The 26,943-nt window shown below is 45.3% G+C and overlaps 1 protein-coding gene across 4 annotated transcripts in view; it reads right to left on the bottom strand.

The window, feature by feature from the left end:
* The window catches only part of KCMF1 (potassium channel modulatory factor 1), a 199,128-nt gene that overhangs the window by 55,129 nt on the left and 117,056 nt on the right, over positions 1–26,943 (bottom strand). For all 4 annotated transcript variants that reach the window (XM_030194541.1, XM_030194540.1, XM_030194538.1 and 1 more), the window contains exon 2: positions 15,299–15,466. In XM_030194541.1, the coding sequence (XP_030050401.1) occupies positions 15,299–15,466 (168 nt within the window). The remainder of the gene's footprint in view (positions 1–15,298; positions 15,467–26,943) is intronic.

Consider the following 26,943-nt stretch of genomic DNA (forward strand, 5'->3'; position numbering starts at 1 on the left):
GAGAACAAAACGTTCCACTGGGTCAATCTCGCTACCTGAGTCCGCTTTTGCAAAAGAGAACACAGACTACAGGCCTGCGGGCGGTGCCCAGCCACGAGACACTGAAGACACGACGCGTGCCTGTCAGTGAGCGAGATTACCCGGGCGCACTGGGTGCACTTCTTGAAGCCGCTGGAAGACTTCAATGTCATGGGCGGAAAAATCGTGCCGGCGAGATCAAAACTCGAAATGGCGAAAATGGCACCACAAAAAAAGGGAGAAGAAAACTTCGAACCGAGGCCTAAATAGGGCCTACCCCGACGACGAAAGAAAACTTACCGGGGCAAAACTAGAAATACAGGAAGGGGAACAGACCGAAAAGGTCTCCTTCCGACACTTTTTTTTTTTTAAAGCGAAGTCCAAAAACGACGCGCGGTCAACTTTCGGGGCGCGAACGGCGAAACACGACCGTACCGAGCGCGGACAAAAGAAGACTGGCCGGCACGAGCCAGCTCGGGCGGGAAGACGGCCGCGCATGCGCGGTGCGCATCGGCACGCGAGGACTAGCAAAGGACTTTGCTAGAAAGTGTTCCGATTGGAGGGGCTGCCGTGGACGTCACCCATCAGTGAGAACAAGCAGCCTGCTTGTCCTCGGAGAAAAACTGCCGCACCGGAGGAAGAACCGGGACACTGACCGGACTCCAAACTGACGCCCAAAAAAGGCGATTCAGGCTTTGAAACCCCCCGCATCCCCGCACCTGCGGTCCGGGGAGCGATTCTTCGCGCCCTCGCCCTCCGACGCCATAAGCCACGTGGAGACCAATCGGGGAACCCCCTGTCCGCTACAAAAGGTAAAAATTACCTGCTTCTCGCTCCGAGCTGTAACGAACTGGTGCCCCAGTGAGCAGCTGCAATAATCGCTGATATAAACGTTGAAATAAACGCCCTTAAAGGACGTTCAAAAATTTATTTTTTTTTAACGGAGCCAGCGGGAGGGGGGAGAAAAGGAGGGACCTGGCACCACCAGGTTTGCACTTGCTCAAGAAGAGCCCTCAACCCCAGGTACTCAACAAAACCTAAGAATTAGGCTTGGAGACCTAGCCAGAGCTGCTGCTGTGTGTGACCACCACCTGCTGAGATAGAGAACATACCGAGGAGTTTCCAGCAGCACATGACCACACATAGGGAGGCAAAAGGATTGCTCTCTATCTCCACCTGCTGGTAGATGGACACAACCCACCAGTCTATGGATTGATCAGCATGATGATATGGAAATAGAGGCTGAGCGTTTGAATCAAGATTTTAAAGTGCAGCTGACACTGAGATCCACCTATCAGAAGCTTGGACCTAAACTATGGTGGACCATTCTAATTCTGCATTCAATCCCATAGGGCTAACAGTTCGCAAAGTATAAATCCAAAATTGCTCACGATAATTTAACAGTCTTTCCAAATGGCCACCCTCCCAACCCATCACGACAGTGTCTATTATTCGCCAATGTAAATCTTCCCAATGATGGTTCACTTGCTGCCAATGGGCAACCAACAGAGCTTGCAATGTCTCTGCAATGATCCTGGATTTATGTTCATTTAGTCTCAATTTAATAGAACGAGTACTCCTGCCAACATAAATTAACTTGCAGGGACATTCAATGATATATACTACGTTACTACTATTGCAAGTTGTGTATTGTCTAGATGTTAAATTATACCCAGTATTAGGCACCATTCACAGAGTCCAGTGTAAGTATGGGCGCACTACTGGCAACGCCCACATACCTCATGAGACCCCAAGACTTCACGACTGGAGGATTGAAAATATCTCTGTGGGGTCAACAATTCCCCAATCATCTTCCCTTTCTATAGGCAATAAGTGGAAATTCTTCAAAACCAGGACATAGTTGTAATAAATGCCAATGTATTCTCATAGATTGAATAATGCAACGTACATGAGAAAAGGAAGTACACATTAGGCGATCTTGTTCTACTTGTGTTTTATCTTGTAGTAACAAAGATCTCTGAGCAAAACGTGCTCTTGGATATGCTTTCCTTAAAGCTCTACTTGGATATCCCCTTTCTGCAAATCGTGTTCTCTAGATTCGGGCCTCTCGTTTAAACTCATCCAACGATGTACAAATTCTTCTGAGGAGTAAATATTGACCTACTTGCAGGTTGTATTTCAACTTGTAAGAATGGTAACTTGGAAAAAACGTAATAAATTGTTCCTTTCCACTGGCTTTTGATATACAGTGGTCTGTAGTTTATCTTCATACCTTTTAACCCTTACATCCAAAAATTCAATCTCAACAGGGCTATATTGCAAAGTAAACCGTAAATTTGGATTGATGGTATTAATCCATTGTTCAAATGATTTCAAGGATTCTTCTGTTCCTTTCCAAAGAAAGAAAACATCATCCAAAACTCTTTTCCATACTAAAACTTATTTAAATTGATCCTTTGCATACAGATTTTGTTGTTCAAATCAAGCCATATAAAGGGTAGCTACTGGCAGAGCTAGGGTGGCACCCATGGCCACCCCTTTAATTTGTTTATTAAAATCTTCATGCCAAAAGTAGCTTTCTAAGGATAGTTTTATATTCTAATTTACCATTTGGGGATTACACAGAACAGTATTCCTGGTTTGGTTCTCCATGGTTTAGATTATTGCAATTTATTATATGTTGGTTTACCTGTATCAAGTCTTTGCAAACTATTCAAAATAGCACTGCTCGACATATTACAAGTTGCCATCAATTTCAGTGTATCTCACAATTTCCTAAACAACTGCATTGGCTCCCTGTTCAGGAGAGAGTTAATTTTAAAATTATTCTCCTGATATATTTATTTGTTACATTTGTATCCCACATTTCCCCACCTATTTGTAGGCTCAATGTGGCTTACATAGTACCGTGAGGTGATAGCCACCTCCGATGGAAAACAAATACAATGAGATAAATAAGTACAGACACATTAGGGAATCATAAAGAGGGAAGTCATATAGTGTTCATAATGTTCAATACAGCTTTTCTTTATAGTTTTACAGATTTATAGAGCAAACTGGGCATTGTGATCATAGGGGACATCTTCTCTCAGTTCTTTTATTAGCGGGGACATATTCTGAAGACTGGACCATAGAGAATGTAAGGGAGAGGGTGGTACATGGCTGAGTTCCCATAGATCACTCCCTGACCGAGACTGAGTGAGCCACCTCAAGGTAAGTGGAGTTATACCTGCTGAGTTAGAGAGGCAGGGCTAAGGCAGGGAGATGGTTAAATGCCCAATAGAAATGGGGCCCTGATGGAGTAGCAAGAGGCCAAGTCAAAAAGTTTCTAGGAAGCAGCCCTGACTGAGGATCTCGCAGCAACGAGAGAGAGAAGGCTCAAGTACCCGAGTAGCCAGTCTACCCCCCCCCCCCCCTCCCTCCCACCCACACACACACAGTAGAGGGCATGTTGAGAATTATCATAATAGAATGGACTGAACCACTCTGCTCTGGTACTCTCCTTCCAGAATATTAACAGTGATACAACCCAGCATGAGGTTCGGGATTCATACAGAGATTCTAGTCAAAGAGGTTTGAAGTGAAAGAAGTTTCCCAGAGATGGGAAAGCCTTGCAGAATATTCCTGAAGTGGCAATATCCAGTTAGTGGCACTGAAAATCCCTGTCACTGGCACGTATCCATTCAGCAGTACCTGCTAACCAGACCAGTGCCTTTAAATACTGATCACTAAAAGATTCAAATGTTTAATTCTTTTTGTTAGTTGCCTGCATTTGAAAAAAACAAATGTTTTCCAAACTTTTTCTTTTTTCATTTCTTAGAATATATTCTTCTGTTTATAAACATGATAAAAACTTAGTATAATTTTTATTAATAGAACTTTATTGAAACAATTTTGAATTCTGGATCACAATTGTTTTGAATTATTTTTGTGTATTTATACTTCTGGTGATTTTTTTCATTTTTGGACTTTTTTGTTTGTTTGGTATGGATGTTATTTGGGACATCCTGGCTGCAATGTCAGCTAGAAGGCAGAGAGATCGCGGATTCTCTACAAGGAGAGTTGTGTTCCACCAATTGGTATCAGAATGAGCCCACGAGAGAGTGAAACTGGCCCTGGTGTTTATAAATGGAGAGACTATTTCTGATGTGAAGTGCGTGATCATCTGGGATATATAGTAATCACTGGATGATATGCATCTGTAGAGCAAAGGTGGTTATGGATCATTCAAAGGCAAGGTTCCTAGACTTCAGGATAACTAACTTTGGGGTCCTTTTATACTAAAGCTGTGGAAAAAAGTGATCTTAGAAAAGCAGCCATTTTATTACTGTGGTAAATATGGTGTTAACATGTGGGAAAGACCCATGTAAGGTCACACTATTTTTTGTATTAATGGCCATGTACTAATGTTGCTGTTAGCACTTGACCATTTAAAATACTGAAATCTTCTGCTCAGTGTGCAGTGGCGGCTACAAACACAAACAGGAAACTAGTAATTAAGAAAGGGAAGGTAAATAAGACCGAAAATACTATAATGCCTCTATCGCTCCATGATGCGACCGCACCTTAAGTATTGCATTCAGTTCTGATCGCCGTACCTCAAATAAAGATATAGTAGAATTAGAAAAGGTTCAAAGAACAGCGTCCAAAATGATAAAGGGGATAGAATTCCTCTCAAATGAGGAACGGTTAAAGAGGTTAGGGCTCTTCAGCTTGGAAAAGACATGGATGAGGGGAGACATGATTGAGGTTTACAAAATCATGAGTGGTGTAAAACGAAAAGAAGTGAATCTATTTTTTTTACTACTTCCAAAAATACAAAGACTAGGGGGCACTCAGGGAAGTTACATGGAAAAAAAAAAAAAAATATATATATATATATATATATATATAATAAGTTTTAATATTACATTCATATAACATAAATGCATTTGAAATATCAGCAATATAACAAAAATAGGAAATAATTTTTTAACCCTTAATTAAGGTAAACAAAAAATTGCCTTCAAACTTAGTCCACAAAAGTTAGACAAGATACAAGGAAAAATTGAAAATGAAAGATGAGGAACTTATAGATCAAATCAATTAGGGCAGGGGAATACCAACACTCGCAGCCAATTTACCCAGCATATAATTAACATGTGGGAGCATTCAGGGAAGCACCTATTACACCTTCCTTGGATATTATTCCTGTAATTTCTTTGGGTCAAAAAACACATAATTTATCAAATTAAAAGACACCAAGCATCTACAAGCAAATTTTAGTACAAATGTTCCACCTAAAGCAAGTATTCTTTGTTTTAAACCCAAGAATTCTCGCTTTCTTTTTTGCGTGTCTTTAGCTAAGTCAGGAAAAAGCTGAACCTTGGCCCCAAAGAACAATGTATCCATGTGTCTGAAATATAATTGAAATATGTTATTTATTAGAAGAGTTGTTCGTTCAGTAACTACTTCCAGAGAACTCTCCAAAATTCAGTCATATTTAACCCAGGTTGAGGATTCACGGTTGGAGTTCTGATTCCACTTATATATTGGGCTCTGACTATGGGTGGAAAACCCTCAGCGGGAATTCCCAATATTTCTCCAAAATATCTTTTCAACATTTCTATAGCAGGGATTAATGGTGATTTAGGGAAGTTTAGAAATATCAGGTTATTCCTCCTCCCATGATTACCTAAATATTCAAGCTTCCTAGCTAGAATATCTCTCTCCTTAATGACTGTCGTTGCAAAGCTCTGCAAATCAGTTTTTTCTTCTTGTAGATTTATTTTCCCAAACAAAATTTGATGTTATTGTTTTAAATCAGAAACTTCTCCCCTAAAGGTGTTATCTGAAGAAGGGAAGAGTTCAATCCCTGTATGGCATCCCACAGGGCTTCCATAGTCACCACAGCTGGTTTTCTATATCCCCCGACACCAATGGAGGCAGCTCCCAGATCACAGGAGAAAGAAGGCTTACTTGCCCGCATACCCCTTGTTGTTAAAACTTCTGGGGTCGAGGTAGCGGCGGGACCTCCTCCAGCAGCTTGGGAGATCAACTCCTCACCAGGTGTCTCACAACGCTGTTCCTCAGCAGACACCAAACTGCTTCCAGGTAGTGGGGGAGCTGCGCTGGAGGAGGGCTTAACGAAGCTCCCTCTATGCTGTGATCTGCCGACAGCATCGCGGATCCAACTGAGGTGGGTGCCGGCATTTCCAGCGTCTGGACGCCAAACCTCTCCAGAGTCTGGTGTTTTCCAGGTTTGGAGGGCTGACCCCTGGTTTTACCTTTTCTTTTCCCCATGTGTAACATGGGGAGAAGCTCCAATACGGCAGGCAGAGTGGTAGAGGATCAGGAGCTCAGAGATGCATGACCGCTCAAAACGCCATCTTGCCTACATGGAAATACTTTTAAAACAAATAGGAAGTAATATTTTTTCACTCAACGATAGTTAAGCTCTGGAACTCTTTGCCGGAGAATGTAACAGCGGTTAGCGTATATAGGTTTTAAAAAGGTTTGGACAAGTTCCTGGAGGAAAAGTCCCTAGTCTGCCATTGAGACAGACATGGGGAAGCTATTGCTTGCCCTGGGAATTGGTAGCCTGGAATGTTGCCACTATTTGCGTTTCTGACAGGTACTTGTGACCTGGATTGGCCACTGTTGGGAGAAAATCTGGCAAACGAGGGAGCTTACTAGTTTACAATGAAGTTATGATAGAAAAGGAAAGCACGTGAAACGCTATATAGAGCTTAAGTAAATTTAGGAGACAAACTAGGAAGCCATAGTTGAATATAGTCATTGTCACACTTCAAAACTCATTGACTTGCAACTGAGAACTACAGGCTGACAGTGTTAATGCAACAAACAACTGCAGAGAAGTCCAACCAAATCTGCAGCACGTAGGTAAGTCTGAGGCAATGAAAGAATACTGTTCAGCAGATGGGAAAACAAGTTGGCTATGCAGTGGACCAAATCACTTTGAAAGATTGGGCCTATCAAGCAGGAAATACAGCAAGTAAGCTGCATAATCAGTCATAAGGGATAATCAGTCATAAGATGCAGACTTGCTCAGTTTTCATGCAATCTTCTCAAAAGTATCAAGATGCTATGTGAACTAGGAGACAAAATGATTTGGGAATCTAAGACTGAACAACATGGTACACCCTTGTCAGCTGGAATCTGGGATAATAACATGTAATGTTGATAAAGCGAAGATACTAACCTGTAGCTGGTATTCTCCAAGGACAGCAGGCTGATTCTTCTCACAAGTGGGTCGATGTCCGCGTCGGCCCAGGAAGCGGCAAAAGTTTTCCAGCAAAAATATAAAACTTTGCCAGAGTCTTCTGGTGCGCGAGCAGCGCGCACTGCACATGTGCGGACGACTTCCCGCCCGTCGCGAGTGTGCCTCCTCAGTTAAATCATAAAGCATATAAATAAGAAAACAACTCCAAAGGGAAGGTGGGCGGGATTGTGAGAACAATCAGCCTGCTGTCTTCAGAGAATACCAGCTACAGGTTAGTATCTTCGCCTTCTCCGAGGACAAGCAGGCTGCTTGTTCTCACAAGTAGGGTATCCCTAGCATCCAAGCTCACTCAAAACAATGAACATTGGTCAATTGGGCCTCGCAACAGCGAGGACATAACATAGATTGACCTGAAAACATAAAGAACTAACTGACAGTGCAGCCTGGAACAGAACAAAAATGGGTCTAGGGGGGGTGGAGTTGGATTCTAAACCCCGAACAGATTCTGCAGGACTGACTGCCCTAATCGACTATCGCGTCGGGTATCCTGCTGAAGGCAGTAGTGAGATGTGAATGTGTGGACTGATGACCACGTTGCAGCCTTGCAAATCTCCTCATCAATGGAGGCTGACTTCTGAGCCACTGACGCAGCCATGGCTCTAACATTGTGAGTCAGCCCAGTTTGGGCGTTAGTGAAGGAAATGCAATCTGCTAGCCAATTAGAGATTGTGCGTTTTCTGATGGTGACTCCCCTCCTGTTGGGGTTGAAAGAAACAAACAATTGGGCAGGCTGTCTGAAGGGCTTTGCCTTTTACTTGGCCAATGCTCTCTTGCAGTCCAAGGTATGCAAACTGCTTTCACCAGGGCGGGTATGAGGACAGGGAAAAAATGTTGGCAAGACAATTGACTGGTTCAGATGGAACTCAAGACACCACCTTTGGCAGGAACTTACGGTGCGTGCGGAGGCCTACTCTATTGTGATGAAACTTGATTTAAGGTGCATACACTACCAAGCCCTGAAGCTCACTGACCCGACGAGCTGAAGTAACAGCCACCAAAAAAACGACCTTCCAGGTCAAGTATTTCAGATGGCAGGAATTCAGTGGCTCAAAAGGAGCTTTCATCAGCTGAGTGAGAACAACGTTGAGATCCCATGACACTGGTGGAGGTTTGACTGGGGGCTTTGACAAAAGCAAACCTCATGAAGCGAACAACTAAAGGCTGTCCAGAGATAAGGCTTACCCTCTACATGGCGATGATAAGCACTAATTGCACCAAGGTGAACTCTTACGGTCTTGAGACCAGACTCTGACAAGTGTAGAAGGTATTCAAGCAGGGTCTGTGTAGGACAAAAAGGAGTATCTAGAGCCTTGCTGTCACACCAGACGGCAAACTTCCTCCATTTGAAAGAGTAACACCTCTTCGTGGAATCTTTTCTGGCAGCAAGCAAGACTCGGGAGACACCCTCTGAAAGACCCACAGGACCAAGTTCAGTCCCATGGAGGAATCATTCCCTAGCGGCTCAGGTGGATAAAACAGATCTGCCCGCCATTGCGGGCAAGTTCATTAATCCAGACTCAGAAGCACAAGATAGCTGCTACCAGCACCTTAATGGAATTTAGGGCTTAGCCTTGATCGAGATCTCGTTACAAGAATACCATAAATTGAGGAAAGGTCAGCATGCCACTAAGAGATAGCCTGCTCCTCATACCACAGCTCAAAGATGTGGGTCTTTGAACACTGGTATGAGCAGCAGGGTATTTCTCTGAATGCAAATATATGCCAAATATATGCTCTGGAGGTTCAGAGCAACGCTGCAATAACAGAGGCCAAATCAAATGCCACCTCTCAAGAGCCAAACCAGAAGGGATCCAAATCTTCTATTAGGACTGTCTCCTGCCTCAGGAATCCAGGCCCTCTCAGCAACTGGTGAATCAAATCCTTGTACCTCCAATATTATTATTATTATTATTATTATTAGCATTTGTATAGCGCTACCAGATGCACGCAGCGCTGAACACCTGATACAAAGAGACAGTCCCTGCTCAAAAAAACTTACAATCTAAGTATCAAGGTCAGGATCATCAGAAAGAGATGTTTCACCACCTGCTGTTGTATCGCTCCATGGTGCGAGCGCACCTTGAGTATTGTGTTCAATTCTGGTCGCCGCATCTCAAGAAAGATATAGTAGAATTGGAAAAGGTGCAGCGAAGGGCAACTAAAATGACAGCGGGGATGGGACGACTTCCCTATGAAGAAAGATTAAGGAGGCTAGGGCTATTCAGCTTGGAGAAGAGACGGCTGAGGGGAGACATGATAGAGGTATATAAAATAATGAGTGGAGTGGAACAGGTGGATGTGAAGCGTCTGTTCGCGCTTTCCAAAAATACTAGGACTAGGGGGCATGCGATGAAACTACAGTGTAATAAATTTAAAACAAATCGTAGAAAATTTTTCTTCACCCAACATATAATTAAATCTGGAATTCGTTGCCAGAGAAAGTGGTGAAGGCGGTTAGCTTAGCAGAGTTTAAAAAGGGGTTGGACGGTTTCCTAAAGGACAAGTCCATAAACCGCTACTAAATGGACTGGGGAAAAATCCACAATTCCAGGAATAACATGTATAGAATGTTTGTATGTTTGGGAAGCTTGCCAGGTGCCCTTGGCCTGGATTGGCCGCTGTCGTGGACAGGATGCTGGGCTCGATGGACCCTTGGTCTTTTCCCAGTGTGGCATTACTTATGTACTTATGTTATGTACTTCTGGAAAACATGCCCTAGGGCTGATCTGGTCATGGATGGGCAGGGTATTGATCCATGTGAAGTCCGTCTTGCAACTGAAAAGATGTGTTTACTTCACATTTCAGCTCGATATCATCAGGTCAAAAAGCAGGGGCCCCCCACCAATCCACTAGAATTTAAAAGGCTGCGGAGCTTAACTTTCCTCTCCTGGATCCAATGTCTGCCCAATCAGATAGCACACCTGCACATTGTCAGCTCCCTCATCATGTGCTGCCAAGATCATCACCAAACAACATTCCGCCTAACTGCGAAAGCAGGTGGCCTTGGGCTTCTGGAAGTACCCACCATTGTGGAATTGTCAAACAGCACTCACACAGCTTTCCCCTGCAGAAGCAGATGGAAATGCTGAACAACTAAACAGATGGTCCTTGCGTTCAGAAATTGGTGCTCCAAGCCGCTTCCCACGGGGACTAATGCCACTTTATGAGCTGTGACAGACAGCGAGCCCCCCCCCCCCCCCCCCCCCAAAAAAAAAAAGAAAACTTGCACTGGTATGGGATCCAAGAGAACTTTGAGAAAAAAAAAATCCTAACACAGCTAGCAGAATTCTGATCTCAAATTCTTGAGATAGGGAGACCAGGACAGCAACGCCCATTGTAGAGGTCTCACGCAGGCTCTTGCTCATAGAACCACCTCTAGCATTGTTGCCATAGATCCAAGAAGCTCTAGGTGGCTCCACCAAGGGAGCCTTCTGCACACAGAACATCTTCCTTTGGGCTACAAGCTTGGTCATCTGTTCCTGGTTGAATAGATCATCCCACAGCTGGTGAAAAGAATTCCATGTTACTCCAACTTCTCCAAGGCATCAGATGACTCTTGGCATAGTTTACTACCCAACCCAGGCAATCCAACGATAGAGAGTCACCTGGAAGCTTCCTGTCCAAACCCTCCTCTGAATCAGCCTGTCATCTAAGCAGGAATGTCACAAGCAAGATTCCTGCCCTGTGCGACACGCCCCCTAGAGCCCTTGTGACTACTGTATGTGCTTGGCTCCAATTTCTATATGGAAATAGGCCTTGGAGAAACCTACAGATGTAAGGAACCCCCTGGCCTGACTGCCGAAATGATCAATCGCAAGGTCTCAATTCGGAAGAGCCACTGACTCCCTTCAGGTCCAGGGTTGGTCAAAAGGAGACCCCTTTCTTGGGAATGAATAGATAACCTTCCTGTCTCCTGATATGGCACAGACTCCTCTGCTCCCAATAGCAACAACTGCTGCAAGTGGCTTTTACCGCTGTCGCCTTCATGGTGTCATCTGCAGGTCTCTTCTAAAGACATCCAAGATGGGTTTACCAAACTCCAAGGTGTACCCCCTGCTGAACAACCTCCAGGACCCACTGGTCTGAGGTGATAAGGGCCAACTGCTAGTGGAACAGGAAGAAGTGACCCCCCCCCCCTCCCAACTGGAACCATCCCAGAAGGGCCTGCAAAATACTCACTGGCAGTAGTGATGGCCGAGGATAGGGCATTTTTCAATCTCCTGGTTCCACGAAAGGGCTGCCCCTTCTGTCCACGAGATGCTAAAAATCCAGCTACAGACCTCTTCTTCTGTCCATACTGGGTCCACATTTTAGCTCCAGACCTGGCACCTGAACCTGCAGACATGCTGTGATCTTGCCTCCCCCTTAAACAGGATTTATGAATCACCGCCATCAGTGAAAGTGAAGCCTACTAAAAGACTTGGAAGTTGAGTCTGCTGACCGATGCTGGAGCCACAGCCACCTACAAACCACCATTATGTTGCCCACTATGCGGGAACACATACTCACAAGAACATACAGTGCCCTGGCCAGGAGGCTCCAGACTAACTACACTACCAGCGATGTGGGCATCTGCTACATTCACCACAGGAGGGCCCTCATAACATACCATTGCAAACAGACACCTGGACACCAAGGGCTGAAGCACTTGAGGAAAAACTCCACCTTCTAGTCACACACATCCTTAAGGGTAAAGTCTTCTCAGTGACTTCAGCTACTAAAGCATCCACCCTGAGATGGTGCAAAAACCTTTCCAAGTCCTCTTGACGGAGTGGGGGGCAGAACCTGCCTGTGAGCTTGATTCCCATAGGGCATCATCCAGCACCTCCCATTCAGCTAGCACTATCTATGAGAGGGCCCAATGAAACAGCAAGGCCTTGGAGGGTCTATGCAGAAGCTCCAATATGGGATCTCCATCTATGGGCACTTTTCAGCTCTATGTATTTCCAGAGTGAGGAAAGAAGAAGTGATCAACAAAGAAAGCTCCTCCCTGCAAAACAGTGCAACTGCTGGCAAATTTTCCTCTTCCTCCAGAGAGAGGTATCCTCCTTCCTGGAATGGAGCCCCAAGGAGGAAGCCCCCTTTGTCCATATTCTCCTCGCCACAAACATCTTCTGAGGGCAGAGCAGGATTAGGGCCCGCTTAGGATCTGAGCCACCACTGAGTACTCTGGCTCTCTTAGATACATGGGCTGGGACTCGGGCCAGACAGTGGGCCCCACAACCACTGTGCAGTTCCGATGGAACTCAACACGAGAAATCTTCCCATGTCCTCCTGAAAAGTCCATAAAGAGCTATCACCACCTGGGGTCCCAGGTCCCCGGAGGAATACACTACAACCCCTCCCCAGGTTCTCCCTTCTCTGCTGGGGGAGAAAGCAGCACAGAAGTCCCCAGACTAGCCAGCCCCTTAAGTTCCTTGGGCTACATAGAGTTTTGGTAATGTCAACAAAATAGCTGCCGCTTCCACCAATCCAGATCTACCAAGGCAGATGGAAAAACTGTTGGGAGGCTGTGGGGGGGGGGGGGGGGAGAGTTAGACCCATTAACACCCCCCCCCCCCCCCAGCTCTGGTAACACTGCCAAGGCACTCAAATTCTAATAATAAGTCCCCATCCCCTCCCCTCCAGTCCAATCAAGGCAGCAAAAGATGGGTGCAGCATTACTAAGGCATCTGCCTCCACATGCCCTGCCAGGTACACCCTCCAAAGAGGACTGTCCAACTACAACCTTAGTAGTCCAAAAAGTAGTCAAAAGAAGGGGGATCCCAAAAAATATATTTCTCAGAATGAACAGAGAAACGTCAAATACAAGGCAACTGAACACCAGAGCAGAGTAGCAAAAAAAAATCTCTCCTCCTCTTTTGGGTCTTATGGAATATATCAGGAAAAATCAAAACCTTTCTTCTCATAAATTATCTGTTCTTAAAAGACTTGGGAAACTGCCTCCCTCAGAGCTGTTAACCAAAGAAACCAACAAGGTCGAAATAAGACCTATCACTAGATCCAGGTATATCTCTTGATATGTTCAACGAGTCCACTGAAATATCTCCATCTGGTACACTTAGTTCACATTTTCTCCCAGGGAAATAAGCAGCACAGGTAATAACTGGTAGCATATCCTCAGACAACAGAAATGTTTCCATAAAATAATTCTCATGATAACTGTAGCTGAAACATGTACTTCCCTAGGAAAATGCAATAGTCTCAAATTTGTACTCCTATGATTATCCATATTTTCTGATTTAAATGTAATCATAATCACATCTGTTGCTAAAGTTGTTTGGACTATTTGCATTTTAGATAGTCCGTTCCAGATTTTTCAACCCTTCAAACAAAGATTTAAATTCAGCAAACTCTCCTTTCTGATGCCTGACTTTGAATCCATGAGTGAAATCTTGAGATGAAATTGATAAACAATTGGTAGAAGCATTTTTCCCAAATCAGATATCACAAGCCAAATAGTGTCTAATCATATATCAGAAGGTCTTTTTGTAAGTAAGCATGGCAAATCATAGGTTGACAAATTTCTTAGTTCCTACCTCGACCTCTTCTTTGGCACCAAGAGCACACCACTCTGGATTTGGGGTGGGGGGGTGGGGAGAGGGGCTGCCCAGCTCTTCAAAGTTGTTCTACAACCTCTACTGTTTGCAGTAATTCTTCCCCCAACTCCCTCCCATCCTCCACAACAGCCACCAAAATTCTCCTCCCGTTGGCTTTGTTCCCTGAGGTTTGGGGAACTTGCTGCACAAGGTTGCAAGGGAGGTGCTCTTGGGTCCAGACTCAATGAAACAGCCAGCCCATCAGATCGCTCCAGCCCTTCTCCTATGAGGCTCAGTCCCTGCAGACTCTGCTGCGGACCGATCTGAAAGTGCTCTTCACCACAGGCTACAAAGGCGTTAATGGGACCTGCTGGGGGCTTAACAGGGGCTTGGAGGGAGTTTAGCCCTCTGGCTAAACTTTGCCCAACCTATAGGCTTTCCCATATTGAAAAAGAAAAAACTGCAATATCATGTCAAAAGAGGAAATGCTCTGCAGCATCCTAACAGGAGTCCACCATTTTGGAATGTCCTTTTGTTTTCTTTTCCCCTGACAGTCTTCGAGGGGAGGGGGGAACTCACCCCTGCCAGCTAGCCTCACAAGCTGAGCCTGTGGGCTGGAGCTTGGGGCCAGGAAAATTCTATGGATCAATCTCTGGAAGCGAGACCCAAGTCAAGGCTCAACATTAAGGGCTGCCGACTGTGGCCTGCACCCTGGGGAGGAAGACCTACACCAAATAAATACATACCTGCAGCACCATTCCACCTGCACCATCTGCTGCAGGCAGAAAAATACTGACAAATTCCAGAATGCACCACTCCTATATTGTTGATACCACGGAAACATTTCAGATTGTGTCTCCTTCTACTGGTAGAACAACACAAAAAAAAAAAAAAAAAAAAAATTTTGTTCATATGCACCTTTTGGACCTGTGTCAGCTAAATAAAAAAAAAGTCCTGATGTCTATTATTACAGTAATTCACTGAACTGATCATTTTAAACATTAAATCTATAAGCTGTATGAAATAACCAAATCTGCATGGAGAAACACTTAGTTTTCCAGCTCAAGCTACTATAGTTGCTCTAAAAATAGAGAAAAAAAAATCTAAGCAGCTGCAACCGCTACATATCCAGTTAAAATAGGGGAGGAAAAACACACACAAAACACCTACTGGGCATTTCAGCACTTAGGTAGTTAATTATGATTCAATACAAGGAATAAACAAGCAAGGCAGGTCAAAGGCAATGGCTTTTTGCAAATGACTTAATTATTGTAACCAAAGAAACTAAGCAAGACAGCAAAAGAAAAACGCAACTAAGGAGCTCAACAAAATGAGTCAATTGCATTTTTTCATGGTTATCAAGTTTCTTATCTGAGCAAAAAAAAAAAAAAAAAAAAAAAAAAAAAGAAATCCTATATAGCAATTTTAACTGATTCTAGTGCATATTCCTGAAAACTACATCAGCCACGTTCCTGCTAAGAGAGTACACAGCACTTACCAAAATCTACTCTGGTTAATATGCACTGCATTGGATGGTCAGTTGTGTGCCTTGTTGTCGTTGTACCACTCTCATAACATGATGCACACAGATCGTAATCGTAGCAAATTAAACACTTGTATCTGCGACCTCGGAAATTTCCTTTTAAACATGCATCACAGCTAACACCTGCAACAGAGAAAATGGTTTGGTTGATGAACAGCAGATACTATTTGCCTAACTGCAGGATCCCTAATCACAGAGGCACATGCTTAAAATAAGCACAAATTGAACATTTAATTTAACCAAAAAACAAGATCTACTTACTTAAAGAGGACAACTAGTATAAAGTCAAACTGTAAGTATTCCCAAAGTTTTTAATTTTCCACCACAAGTATGCCATGAAAAAAACTCAAGTTGTCAGCTGTGTGTCACTAGTTTACTTGCTAATTTAAAACACGCAGCCCAGTCACAAGAAAGCAAGTTAAAGAAATTAGGTCTTACCTGATAATTTTCTTTCCATTAGTTCTTCACATTATTCTAGGGCGTATTGGAATAGTCATGTCCATCAACCAGCAGGTGAAGATAGAGAACTCAGAGCTGAGCTATAGCCTATATACCCAGACCCCTAGCTCAGCTCCTCACTAATTACTACCCAAGCAGTAGAACCCCAGACATGAAGCCTACTGAACAACCGAAGCTTCATATTAATTCTCCACAGGCAGTCCAGATCACAAGCCAAACAACAAGAAAGCCTGCTGAAAACACTGCCCTCCGGAAAGTAGACCAGAAACGAGGATGCTGCAAACAGACAACGCTGCTCAGCAACCATACCTCCCTCATGGCACACCAGACTCGCAGCACGGGCTCCTGGAACAGTATGAAGAGGTAATGGAAAGAAAATTATCAGGTAATATCTAATTTCTCCTTCCATTACATATCTTCCCACTATTCCAGGATTTGTGAGATGTCCTAAAGCAATCCCTAACCCGGGTGGGACTCCAACCCTGCCGCTCTCAGAACCGCAGCACCAAAGGCGGCTTCCTCCCACACAGCCACATCCACCCAATAGTGTTTTGTGAAAGTAGGCAACACAGACACGTCGCCACTCTGCAAATGAGCTGCAACACCCGCGGAGGCTGCTTGCCCACCAGCAAATATGCCACTTCCGCTGTTTCCTTAAGCCAATGCACTACCGAGGCCTTAGACACTATAAGCCCCTATTTCTGCTTGCCAAACAGAACAATCTGTCCGACCTCCTGAAGTCATTTGTGACCTCCAGATACCACAGGAGAACGCTGTGAATGTCCAAAAGCCACAAGGCAGCAAACTGCACTCCCTCATCCTCCTTCCAGAAGGCTCCACAGACTGATTAATGTGGAAAACAGACACTATCTTCAGTAAGAACAAAGGCACCATTCTGACTGACGCTCCCGATTCCGTAAAGCAGAGAAACAGGTCCTGGCATGACAGCCTGAATTTCCGCCGCGCCAAAGCAATTGCCACCAGAAACACAGTCTTCAATGTGAGATCCTTTAACGATGTCTTACAAAGCAGCTCAAACATTGGGTTCTGCAATGCCCTGAGGTTAAGATTCCATTTTGGGCAGGTGGCCAGAAAGTGAGGACAAAGCCGACCTACCCCCCCCCCCCCCCCCTCCTTTTCAGGAAGCACACCACATCTGGATGCACCAAATATGAATGCCACAACCACCACGAAAACAGGCCAGCGCCGCCACCTGCACTTTCAAAGAGTTCAAGGCCAACCCCTTGTGCACTCTCGCCTGAAGGCTAAAATGTGCCCAACCGAAGCAAAAAAAAAAAAGGGTACACACCCTGCTCCACACACCAACTTTTAAACATGCACACCCCCACATATACGCCGCACATGTTGACCACTTCAGAGCCTGCAGCAGAACCTCAATGCCAGAATCCGAGTATCCCTTCCTCCTCATGCTAACCCTTTCAATGGCCAAGCCATAAGACCAAAGGGGGAGGGATCTTCCCTGAGGACCTGCCCCTGATGGAGCCCCCCTCTCCTGCTGAAATCACAGCAGTTCCTCGTCTAGCAGGGTCGACATACCATGGCCAGTCCAGAGCCATCAAGACCACCCGGCCCCAGTGCTCGCTACCCATCTTAAAAGCCTGCCTATCACTGGCCACGGTGGAAAGACATACCAAGCCCTCAGGCAAAAGCTGAAGCAGAGTATCCAGGCCCAGAGATCCTGGCTCCTGCAGATGGCTGAAAAACCATGGGAACCTGGAGTTTGCCCTCGTAGTCATAAGGTCCGGAACCAACGTTCCCCAATGCCACCGGACCAGAAGAAACACCTTATTGGACAATTCTCACTCCCCCAGAACGGGCACATACCAGCTGAGAAAATCATCTTCCACATTCAGTGACCTCACCATGTTCGCCGTCAACAAGCAGAGGAGATGGCTTTCTGCCCAGCCATCAACCAACTGGACTCTAAAGCCAGCTGCTTCCTGAGTGCGCCCTCTTTCTTCTTGATGTATGCCACAGCTGTGGCATTGTCAGAGAACACTCACAATAGCAACCCTGTCAACAGAGGTGCAAACTTGACCAGTACCTTGTGTACCGCACGAAGCTCCAAACGATTGATCAGCCACCTAGGCTCCTCCGAGGACCAGGTCCCTTGGGCCAATCGTGGGCTGAAATGCACCCCCCAGCCCGAAAGGCTGGCATCTGTCATCACCACTTCCAAGTGGGAGATCAGAAATTGAACTCCCCCAAGTAAGATCTTGTGGTACCAACCACCAGGCCATGCTCCTCCTAGCTGCTGCCATCCTGGGACACTGGGGACCACTGATCAAGCAATGACTGTTGCAGCAGGCGCAACCAAGCTCACATCCAGGGCACCACCTCAATGGCTGCCATCATGGATCCCAGCACCTGAACATAGTCCCAGGCACGCGGCTGACCACATGTGAGTAGTGACCGAAACTGGTGCACCAGATTCTGCTGCCTGGTGTCTGTCAGAAACACTCGCTCCTGCTGGGAATTGAACAGCACCCCAAGGTACTCCAACCGCTGTGACAGGACTAGCCGACTCTTGTCTAAATTGATTACCCAGCCCAACAACTGAAAAAGGGCGACACACTCTCGTGGTAGGACAATGCTATGATTAGCCAGTCGTCCAGATACAGATGAACCCGCACATCCTGCCATCACAGAAAAGCCACCACCAGGACCAGAACTTTGGAAAACGTTTCTGGCGCTGTGGCCAGGTCGAAAAGCATGGCCATGAATTGAAAGTGACAGACCAACAACACAAATCGCAGGAACTGCTGATGCAGGGGCCAGAAGGGAATATGAAGGTACGCTTCCTTGAGATCAAGAATGCTGAGAAACTCTCTCGCCCAAACGGAGGCAATGTCAAACCAAAGGGTCAACATCTGAAAATGAGATAGTTTTAAGCAGTGATTGAGCCCTTTGTAGTCCAACAGCAGGTGCACCGAGCCCTACTTTTTTGGCACCATGAAGTAGATGGAATAGCGACCCAGTTCTCTATTGGCAGGAAGCACGGGCACAATGACCCAGAGGGCCAACAATGTGCCTATGGTGCCCTAAACCTGTAAGAAGAGAGGAGCGACAGAGCGGGAAAACTCCAACATGTAGCTGACTTGCAGGATGTTGAGGACCCACTGATCTGACGTATTCTGGGCCTACTCTCTCCGAAATACCAAGAGACATCCTCCATTTGGAACAGGACAGAGGGCCAGCCTGGATGCGGCTGATGACCACCACCCCCCACCTTGCCACCTGAATTCTTGTCACCCCGAAAGTAAGGTTGATGAGCTGAAAAGCGCACCCTCTATCCAAAATGCAACCTCTGAGGTCTATACTTTCAGCTGTCCTGGAACTTCTGACAGGTCTAGCCCAGAACGCGAGTCTCCAGTTAAGGCTTGTCTTCCGGAAACTGCTGAAGCTTTACTTCTCCCAGCTCCTTAACCAAATTGCTGAGGTCCTCACTGAACAGCCATTTGTCCTAAAAGGGCAACTTAACCAGACGCGCATTGAAGCCGTGTCCGCCACCCAGTTGCACCACCACAGTTGACAATTCGCAGCCAACATCAATGACATGCCCTCATCAGATGCCTTCAGTATGTCATAGATCCCATCTACCAAATAAGCCAACCCCGCTTCCAGACGGGTGTACTGGGATGACTCACCCACGCCAGCCTGCAGATGCTATTGCAGACAGGCCCACACAGAGGCCTGGAGCCCTAGCATCGCCACCTCAAAGACCTGCTTCAAGGCCCGCTCGAACTTCCTATCCTGGAGATCCTTCAGGGCAATACCCCCTCCCCCTCTACACACACACAAGTAAGGTAGTCTTCTTGGTTACTGCCGCAACCAAGGAATCCACTTTCGAAAGGCAGAGATTATCCTTCTCCTCCACCACTAGTGGGTACAAAAGGACAATAATTTGTGTGTCAGGCATGTTCCATTTGGCAAAGATAAGGTCCTGAATGTCCAGGTATATCAGGAAGGCCTTGGGAGGGGCCCGAAGGCTGCGCATGACTGCCGACAATTGCCTGCCAGCTGGCGTCACCGATGGCTCCTAGAGAGAACCGCCTGTCACTCCAAAATGAGGGAACCCAACTCCTCCCAATGAAACAAACATAGGATCCATGGGTCATCCCCCTCCCCTTAGGGAAGCTTACCCTCTGGTTCCCGCAGGGAAGACCCCTCATAAAACAGAGGCCAGCTTCAAAATCGGAGACCCATGAGACCCAGCACCACCCACACCAAACTGGGAACCAACCTCTGCTCAGACCCAGGGGACAAGGCCTCAGGACTAGAGACAGAAAAGTCACGTCTAGGAATCTGGGTATATAGGCTATTGCTCAGCTCTGAGTTCGCTATCTCCACCTGCTGGTTGATGGATATGACTATTCCCACACGTACTGGAGTAGTGGGAAAATACATAATGGAATCTTAGTTGTTGTTTTTTTTTTTTTATAATAGCTTTTCTAAATGGTGATTCTTGTGAGAGGACAGAGGCTGGCTTAAGGAAATATTTAACTTTCAAACCTTTCAGCTAACTACTATTTTAAAATGATATGGAAAACAATGAGCTAATCACATACCTACACTGGAAACACACTTCCATTAATTTAATTTGGGTTTCGTTACTGCTTAGCCTGTCACACAATTAAATTTAATCAGGAAACAAGTCAAATCTATGAAAATTAAATGGATAGTTAATTTAAAACACATATTCTCTAAATTTGAACACCTTCCCCCTCAGGAGGCCCTGCAATATGCAAGGGAAGACATGACAGAATGACAGGCAGGACCAGGAACTGTGGAGAGAAACCATAAAGAGGATAGAGCAATACAACCCAGACCACTGAAAGACATACAGCAGAAGTCAAATGGAGCCACAACTGTAGGACAGAATAGAAATAACTAGAACTTGTCTATTTTATTAGTCCAAGTCAGTGATTTGCAACCTTCTTCATCTCATGGCACACTGACAAGGTGCTAAAATTGTCAAGGCACACCATCAGTTTTTGCATTAGCACAAGTTTACGCAGAATAACACATTTGACCCGTACAGCTGCTGACTGAAGAATGACACTGGTTCTGCCCTCCTTTAAACTCCCCCAATCGCCCTACTGATAAATGAGCTCACACCAAAAGTATCTAAATAGAAAGGTAATACATTTCAGTGGTGATCCCTAATAACATTGCTCAGGAGAAAAAGACCTCAGAGGTCCAGAGCTAAATCTCCACAGACTGCTCCTGTATGGATCAATTTCTCTTTCGTAGATCAGAAAAACCTAATGCTACTTTAAATTAAATTCCATTCTAATAATTAAGTCTTATCCATTTTAAAATTATTTGTAATGTATTTAAAATGTATAGCTCAGCTCTGAAATTGAAAATTCAGCAAGTGGAGCACGTGTAGCTATGGAACTTATTCCCAAAAATACTTGGTACTGCAGTTTGTATGGTAACGCTTGTTTTCAGGATTCATAAATACCACTGAGCTCTATAGCGCTATGTAAAACTTAACTCTGCAGCCAACAGCATATAACATTCTTATAGAATAACACCTGGCTTAACAAATTATGAACAGCACTTAGATTTATGACTTTATAGCTGAACGAGCACTTAGCTTTGCAGTTCATAGCTCGAACAACACATGTTTACAGCTTAACAGGCCAGGAAAACTGAGGTGGCAGCCCCTGTCCCCCCCCCCCCCCCCCCCCTTACACGACTGCATCTAGGTCTAGCATTCCCCCCCCCCCCCCCCCCCCCCCCCCCCCCCCCCCCCCCCCAAGCTCCGCATATGCCTGCTGGGTCTTCCAAAGGCTGCAGCGGATCACAGCAGAGACAGCACTGAAAGCTGACTCTCTGGCTGGCAGGGCCTTTCTTCTGCTGCATCACACCCACAGACAGATGCATTAGAGCAGTGAAAAGCAGCAGAGGAAAGAGCCCACCAGCCAGAGGCACAGCTTTCAGTGCTGTCTCTGTTGCGACCCGCTGCAGCTTTTAAATGACCCTCCCCAAACTCCTGTGGAACACCAATGTGCTGTGGCACAACGGTAGAAAATCACTGGTCTAATTCAATGAATGTTGGGGAAAAATACGAGTCAAAAATGTCTGAGGTTCTCTGCACAGCCATGCACAGCACTGCCATTAAGACATTAAACCACCCCACAGATCAATTCTACCAACTGGTAAAACAAGAGAAATTCATTCTTACCTTCTAATTTGCTTTCCTTTAGTCCCTCCGGACCAGCCCAGAATGTGACTGATGGGTTGTGCATGTCTTCCAGAAGGTGGAGACTGAGAACTCTGACTCTAGAGCCAATAAGAGCCCTGGCTAACTAGAGATAGATTCAGTATTATCATAACAAAGCAGAAGAAAAGAAAAGAGGAAACCCTATTCCCTGCAACCGGGAAACCTGAGCAGCCACCAACAACATGCTATCAATGAGCATGTGCCTCTTGCGTAATGCACCTGTTAGAAAAGCAAATATACTTGCTGCTCTTTTTTTTTTTTTGGTAACAACAAAGGAAGTGCAAACGCACAAAGCAGCTCCATCAAAACACCACTAACCAAATACAAACCGAATTTCATCACTTCTCCTCAAAAATTACAGGGAGGGATATGGGTCGGTCCGGAGGGACTAAAGGAAAGCAAATTAGCAGGTAAGAACTAATTTCTCCTTCCTTAGCGTCCCTTCGGCCCAGCCCAGAATGTGACTGATGGGAAGTAACAAAGCAGTATCTTTATGAAAGGGACCCTAGAAACCCTGCCATGAGAACATTTTCTCTAAAAACTGGCTCCTGATGACACTGCACATCCAAGCTGTAATATCTAGAAAATGAATGCAAGGATGACCATATTGCTGCCTTACAAAATTGTAAAAAGCGGTACCAAGAAGCGTTCAGCTCATGACGCACCTTACCCTCTGGTACAATGGGCTTTCACTCCTTCTGGAAGAGGTTTCCTGGATAGAAGGTAAGCAGAAGCCATCATCTCTATACGCCACCTATTAATACTGGGTTTAGATGCCACTAAACCTTTACGGGAACCTCCAATCAGCAAGAACAGATGATCCATCCGTCTAAAGTCTCCTATAACTTTCCAATAGTACTTCAGAACTGTCCAGACGTCTAGCTTCCACAAATGTTGCCACTCCTCCAAACCAAAGGCAGAACCTAATACAAGCAAAACTATGAAACTGCGGCAAGACCATAGAGTGAAAGGAAGGGACTGGGTATAAAACCACCCTCTCCTTAGAAATTCCAAAACATGAAGACCGACAGGAAAACGCCTACAACTCCTATAACTCTCCTTGCCAAAGCAATGGATACCAAAAACACCAGCTTGAATGCAAATCCTATAGTGAACAGGACACTATGGACCCAACGAGAGACCTAGTAAAAATCAAGAGAATGAAAGTAAGGACCCAATCCGTAAGATGGCCTCAGAAGGAGAAATAATGAAACCTGCTCCACAAAAGGGACCGAGATATATCCGGATGACTAGCTAAGGTCTTTTCCTGCATGCACCTCTGAAAACAAGACAGCACCACAATTTGGACTTATCACTAGTCCTTCATCAAAACCTCATTGTAAAAAATCCAAAACCTCCGCCACTGAAGCGTGAAACAGAGAATGTCCCAATCTGAACACAAAGCCTCAAAAACCCAACAAGTCCTGATATAACTCAGAGAAGTTGGACAAAACAACTAAAACATTGTGGTAATCACATTGGCGGAGTAACCCCTCTTGGTCAACCGAGCCCGTTCAATAGATAAGCCGTAAGACAAAGGTTGTGAAAAACCATTGGGAAGGGAGACCATGAAATTCCAGCATATTTGAGTGAAAGGCCGACGAGAAGGTGCATGAGATCAGCAGACAAAGGCCTGCGAGGCCAATCCAGTGCTACTAAGATTACAAGACTCCTGTTCGCTTCAATCCTTTAACTTAGGTGTCCCAGAAGGAGCCAAAGAGGAAATGCATACAGAAGCCCCAAGAGCCAAGGAGACCGCATTAGGTGACTCTTTCGAGAGTTGACCACTCAACCAAGGGACTGTAGGAACTGGACCACGAGTTGTGACTTGTAGAGTCTCCTGATACAAGATTGTCCTAAAACGGCAATCGTCCAGGTAAGGATGAACTAGAACAATATCCATTCCGAGAGCCGTAGCAACTACCACCATGACCTTTGTAAACATGCGAGGAACTGTAGCCCGATTGAAGGGCAAAGCCCAAAACTGAAAATGCTTGCCCAACACTGCAAAGTGAAGAAAACATCGATGAATGGGCCAACTTGGAAAATGCAGATAGGCCTATGTTAAAACCAACGCGGTCAAAAAATCCCCGAACAGCTACTATGACCAAGCAATGAGTCTCCATATGAAAAACTGGTTACTCTGCTTAACCACTTTGAAGTCCTGTATTGGTCAAAAAAATCCTTCTTTTTGGAGAACAACAAAATAAATGGAATAGTGCCACTGACTGAGCACTGAAGAGGGAACTGTACAGCCTGCAGGTTGACAGCCCTTTCCAGAGCATCCCTGATAGCGCCCACCTTGAGGCTAGACTGACAAGGAGACTCCAGGAAGGTGTCTGAAAGATGGCATGCAAAATCTAAGGCATATCTGTCTCGAATAACCTCTAGCACCCAGTGAACAGAGGCAATCTGGGCTCACTTCCAATAGAATTGTGCTAAACGTGTTCCCATGGAATCAGAGGGCTTGACCTTGAAACCTTAATTCAGCAGGATGGACAGTTACCTGAAAAAAAGCTCCTGCGACCCTGCCTCCTCTTCAAACTCCTCGAAAGGACCAATTTCTCTGAATGAACCGGGACCGCTGTACCAGAGGTATTGCACCAGGTCTATACCGGCGAAAATCGTATCCCAAACAGCAACCCGAAAAGAGGCTGCGGTTCGACACCCTAGGCCAGTCTTCAGGAAGACTAGGCACCGTAGCATCTCCTAGACTGCAGACTAGCTTATCTAATTCCTCTCTAAACCAAGAGAGTCTACTCAGTTTAGACTAAAAGCCGCAAATCCGCTGGCCAACCTTGCAACCAAAGAGAACGCCTTACAGACACATCTAAGGCCATAGAATAAGATGAGGCCCTCAGCAAACTGTACAAAGCATCCACCAAAAAGGCTGAGCCTATCTCAAGCTTCACCCCTTCAGTGTCTATCAAGGTGAGGTTATCCGAAGCTCCATCTAGGACCCTCTTGACCAACAGAAACAAAGCCTAGCTACTAAGGAACCAGAGATAGCTGCCTGGACTGCCAAAGCAGAGACATCAAAACCACTCTTCAGCAAAGCCTCTAGCCAGCAATCCTGAACATCCTTAAGAGCTGGTCCCCCATCCACAGGAACTATACACCTCAAAACCTGGCCTAGTGGTTAGGGTGGTGGACTTTGGTCCTGGGGAACTGAGGAACTGAGTTCGACTCCCGGCACAGGCAGCTCCTTGTGACTCTGGGCAAGTCACTTAACTCTCCATTGCCCACCGCATTGAGCCTGCCATGAGTGGGAAAGCGCGGGGTACAAATGTAACAAAAAAAAAACGCGAAGATCACAACCACTACAGGAAGTTGAAGAAGAAATCTGTCTGAATTCGGAACCAGATAGAGCCGAACTATAGACTTGGCAGGACCAAAGAAGGAATCCGGTACATCCCCCTGCACCTGAAAGATATCCTGATATCCTGGTACAAAGGGAAGGTCTTACCTGGACTTCCTATGTCGTACACCAGAAGATCTGCCTCACGGCACTCCACAGCTATGGACTCTTCTTCTTTAAATGTAAAGCAGTGGCCACCTGTTCCATTTCAAAAGTTCTAACTACTGCAGAGTCCTCACCTGGGAGCAAAAATCTCTGCACCTGGTACTACCAGATCACAATCCTCAGAAGAGAGACCTGGTCCTAAAAAATTGCCCTCACCCCTCCAAAGAGGGCATCTCCTGATCTGGCTCTGCCATCAGATCTTCGCCAACATCCCAATAGCCCCTGGGCCGCTATGCAGAGACCATCTGTCTCCCCTAGCCCCCTCCCAAATGGGCTGAAAAAAAGGCCTGACTGTAGTAACAAGCTAATCAGAAGTAAACTTCCATCACAGACTGAAAAGGAACAGAAGGGCACACTTCCCTGTAATTTATCCAGTTGCAAACTATGCCAAAATATTTCACAGGCCCCCTCAGTCATCCACAAAGGAAAGATATTCAACATAAAGGAATCTTTCACTTGCTCATCTTCCAATGTGGTATATATCATTCAGTGTAAAAAATGTAACGAAGGATGCTATATTGGAGAAACAGACCAGATGCTTAAGACAAGATTCAATTTACATAGACATCACATGAACAATACTGGTGCCAGTAGGGCTCCCACTCCTGTTGGTCAGCATTTTACAGGACCAGGACACTGTACCAGTGACTTCACAGTGAGAATCCTCAAAGGTAACTTTAAAACCATACAAGAACGTAAGGCCTTTGAAGTCAGAATGACTGAATATTTTAACACCCAACAGAAAGGACTTAACAAGGATCTGGGGTTCATAGCCCATTATAAACCATAAAGCTGTACTTCTCTGTTGATCACCCCACCCCTCACCTATCCACACCCATCCTGTTAGAATATTAATGATATGCTTTGATGTCCCCATGCATACCTCCACCCCCATCCTGTCAGACTGTCATAGTAATGCTTGAATGTTTTCACTTATATATACTGTCAGCTAGCACATTTGCTTATTTCCGATCTGACGAAGAAGGGCAACCTTCGAAAGCTAATCAAGAAATGTATTAAGTTATGTCCAATTCAAAATTTATAAATTCCCTAGCAGAATACCAAATTAGAATTGTGTTGCATGATAATCAACGTTTGAAGCAAAAGCAGAAAGTAATTTAGTGATTTTAGAATGACAGCTGGCAAAAGGGGAACGTTAAGAGAGTGAGATACAACAAACATTTTCTGCCAAAACAAAAAAACTGAGAAATGTAAAACAGATGAGACTTCTGGTAGAAATATGAGAGCTACATAGTGTGAATCTCCTTATAGTTCTTCCAAAAGTATCATTAGGAAAACAAATCCCTAACTCTCTCATGCCAGATAATGCAGTCACACACAGTTGATGTCACACTGACAGAGTGT

This window comes from Microcaecilia unicolor, chromosome 2 (assembly GCF_901765095.1).
Source record: "Microcaecilia unicolor chromosome 2, aMicUni1.1, whole genome shotgun sequence".
Classification (NCBI taxonomy): domain Eukaryota; kingdom Metazoa; phylum Chordata; class Amphibia; order Gymnophiona; family Siphonopidae; genus Microcaecilia; species Microcaecilia unicolor.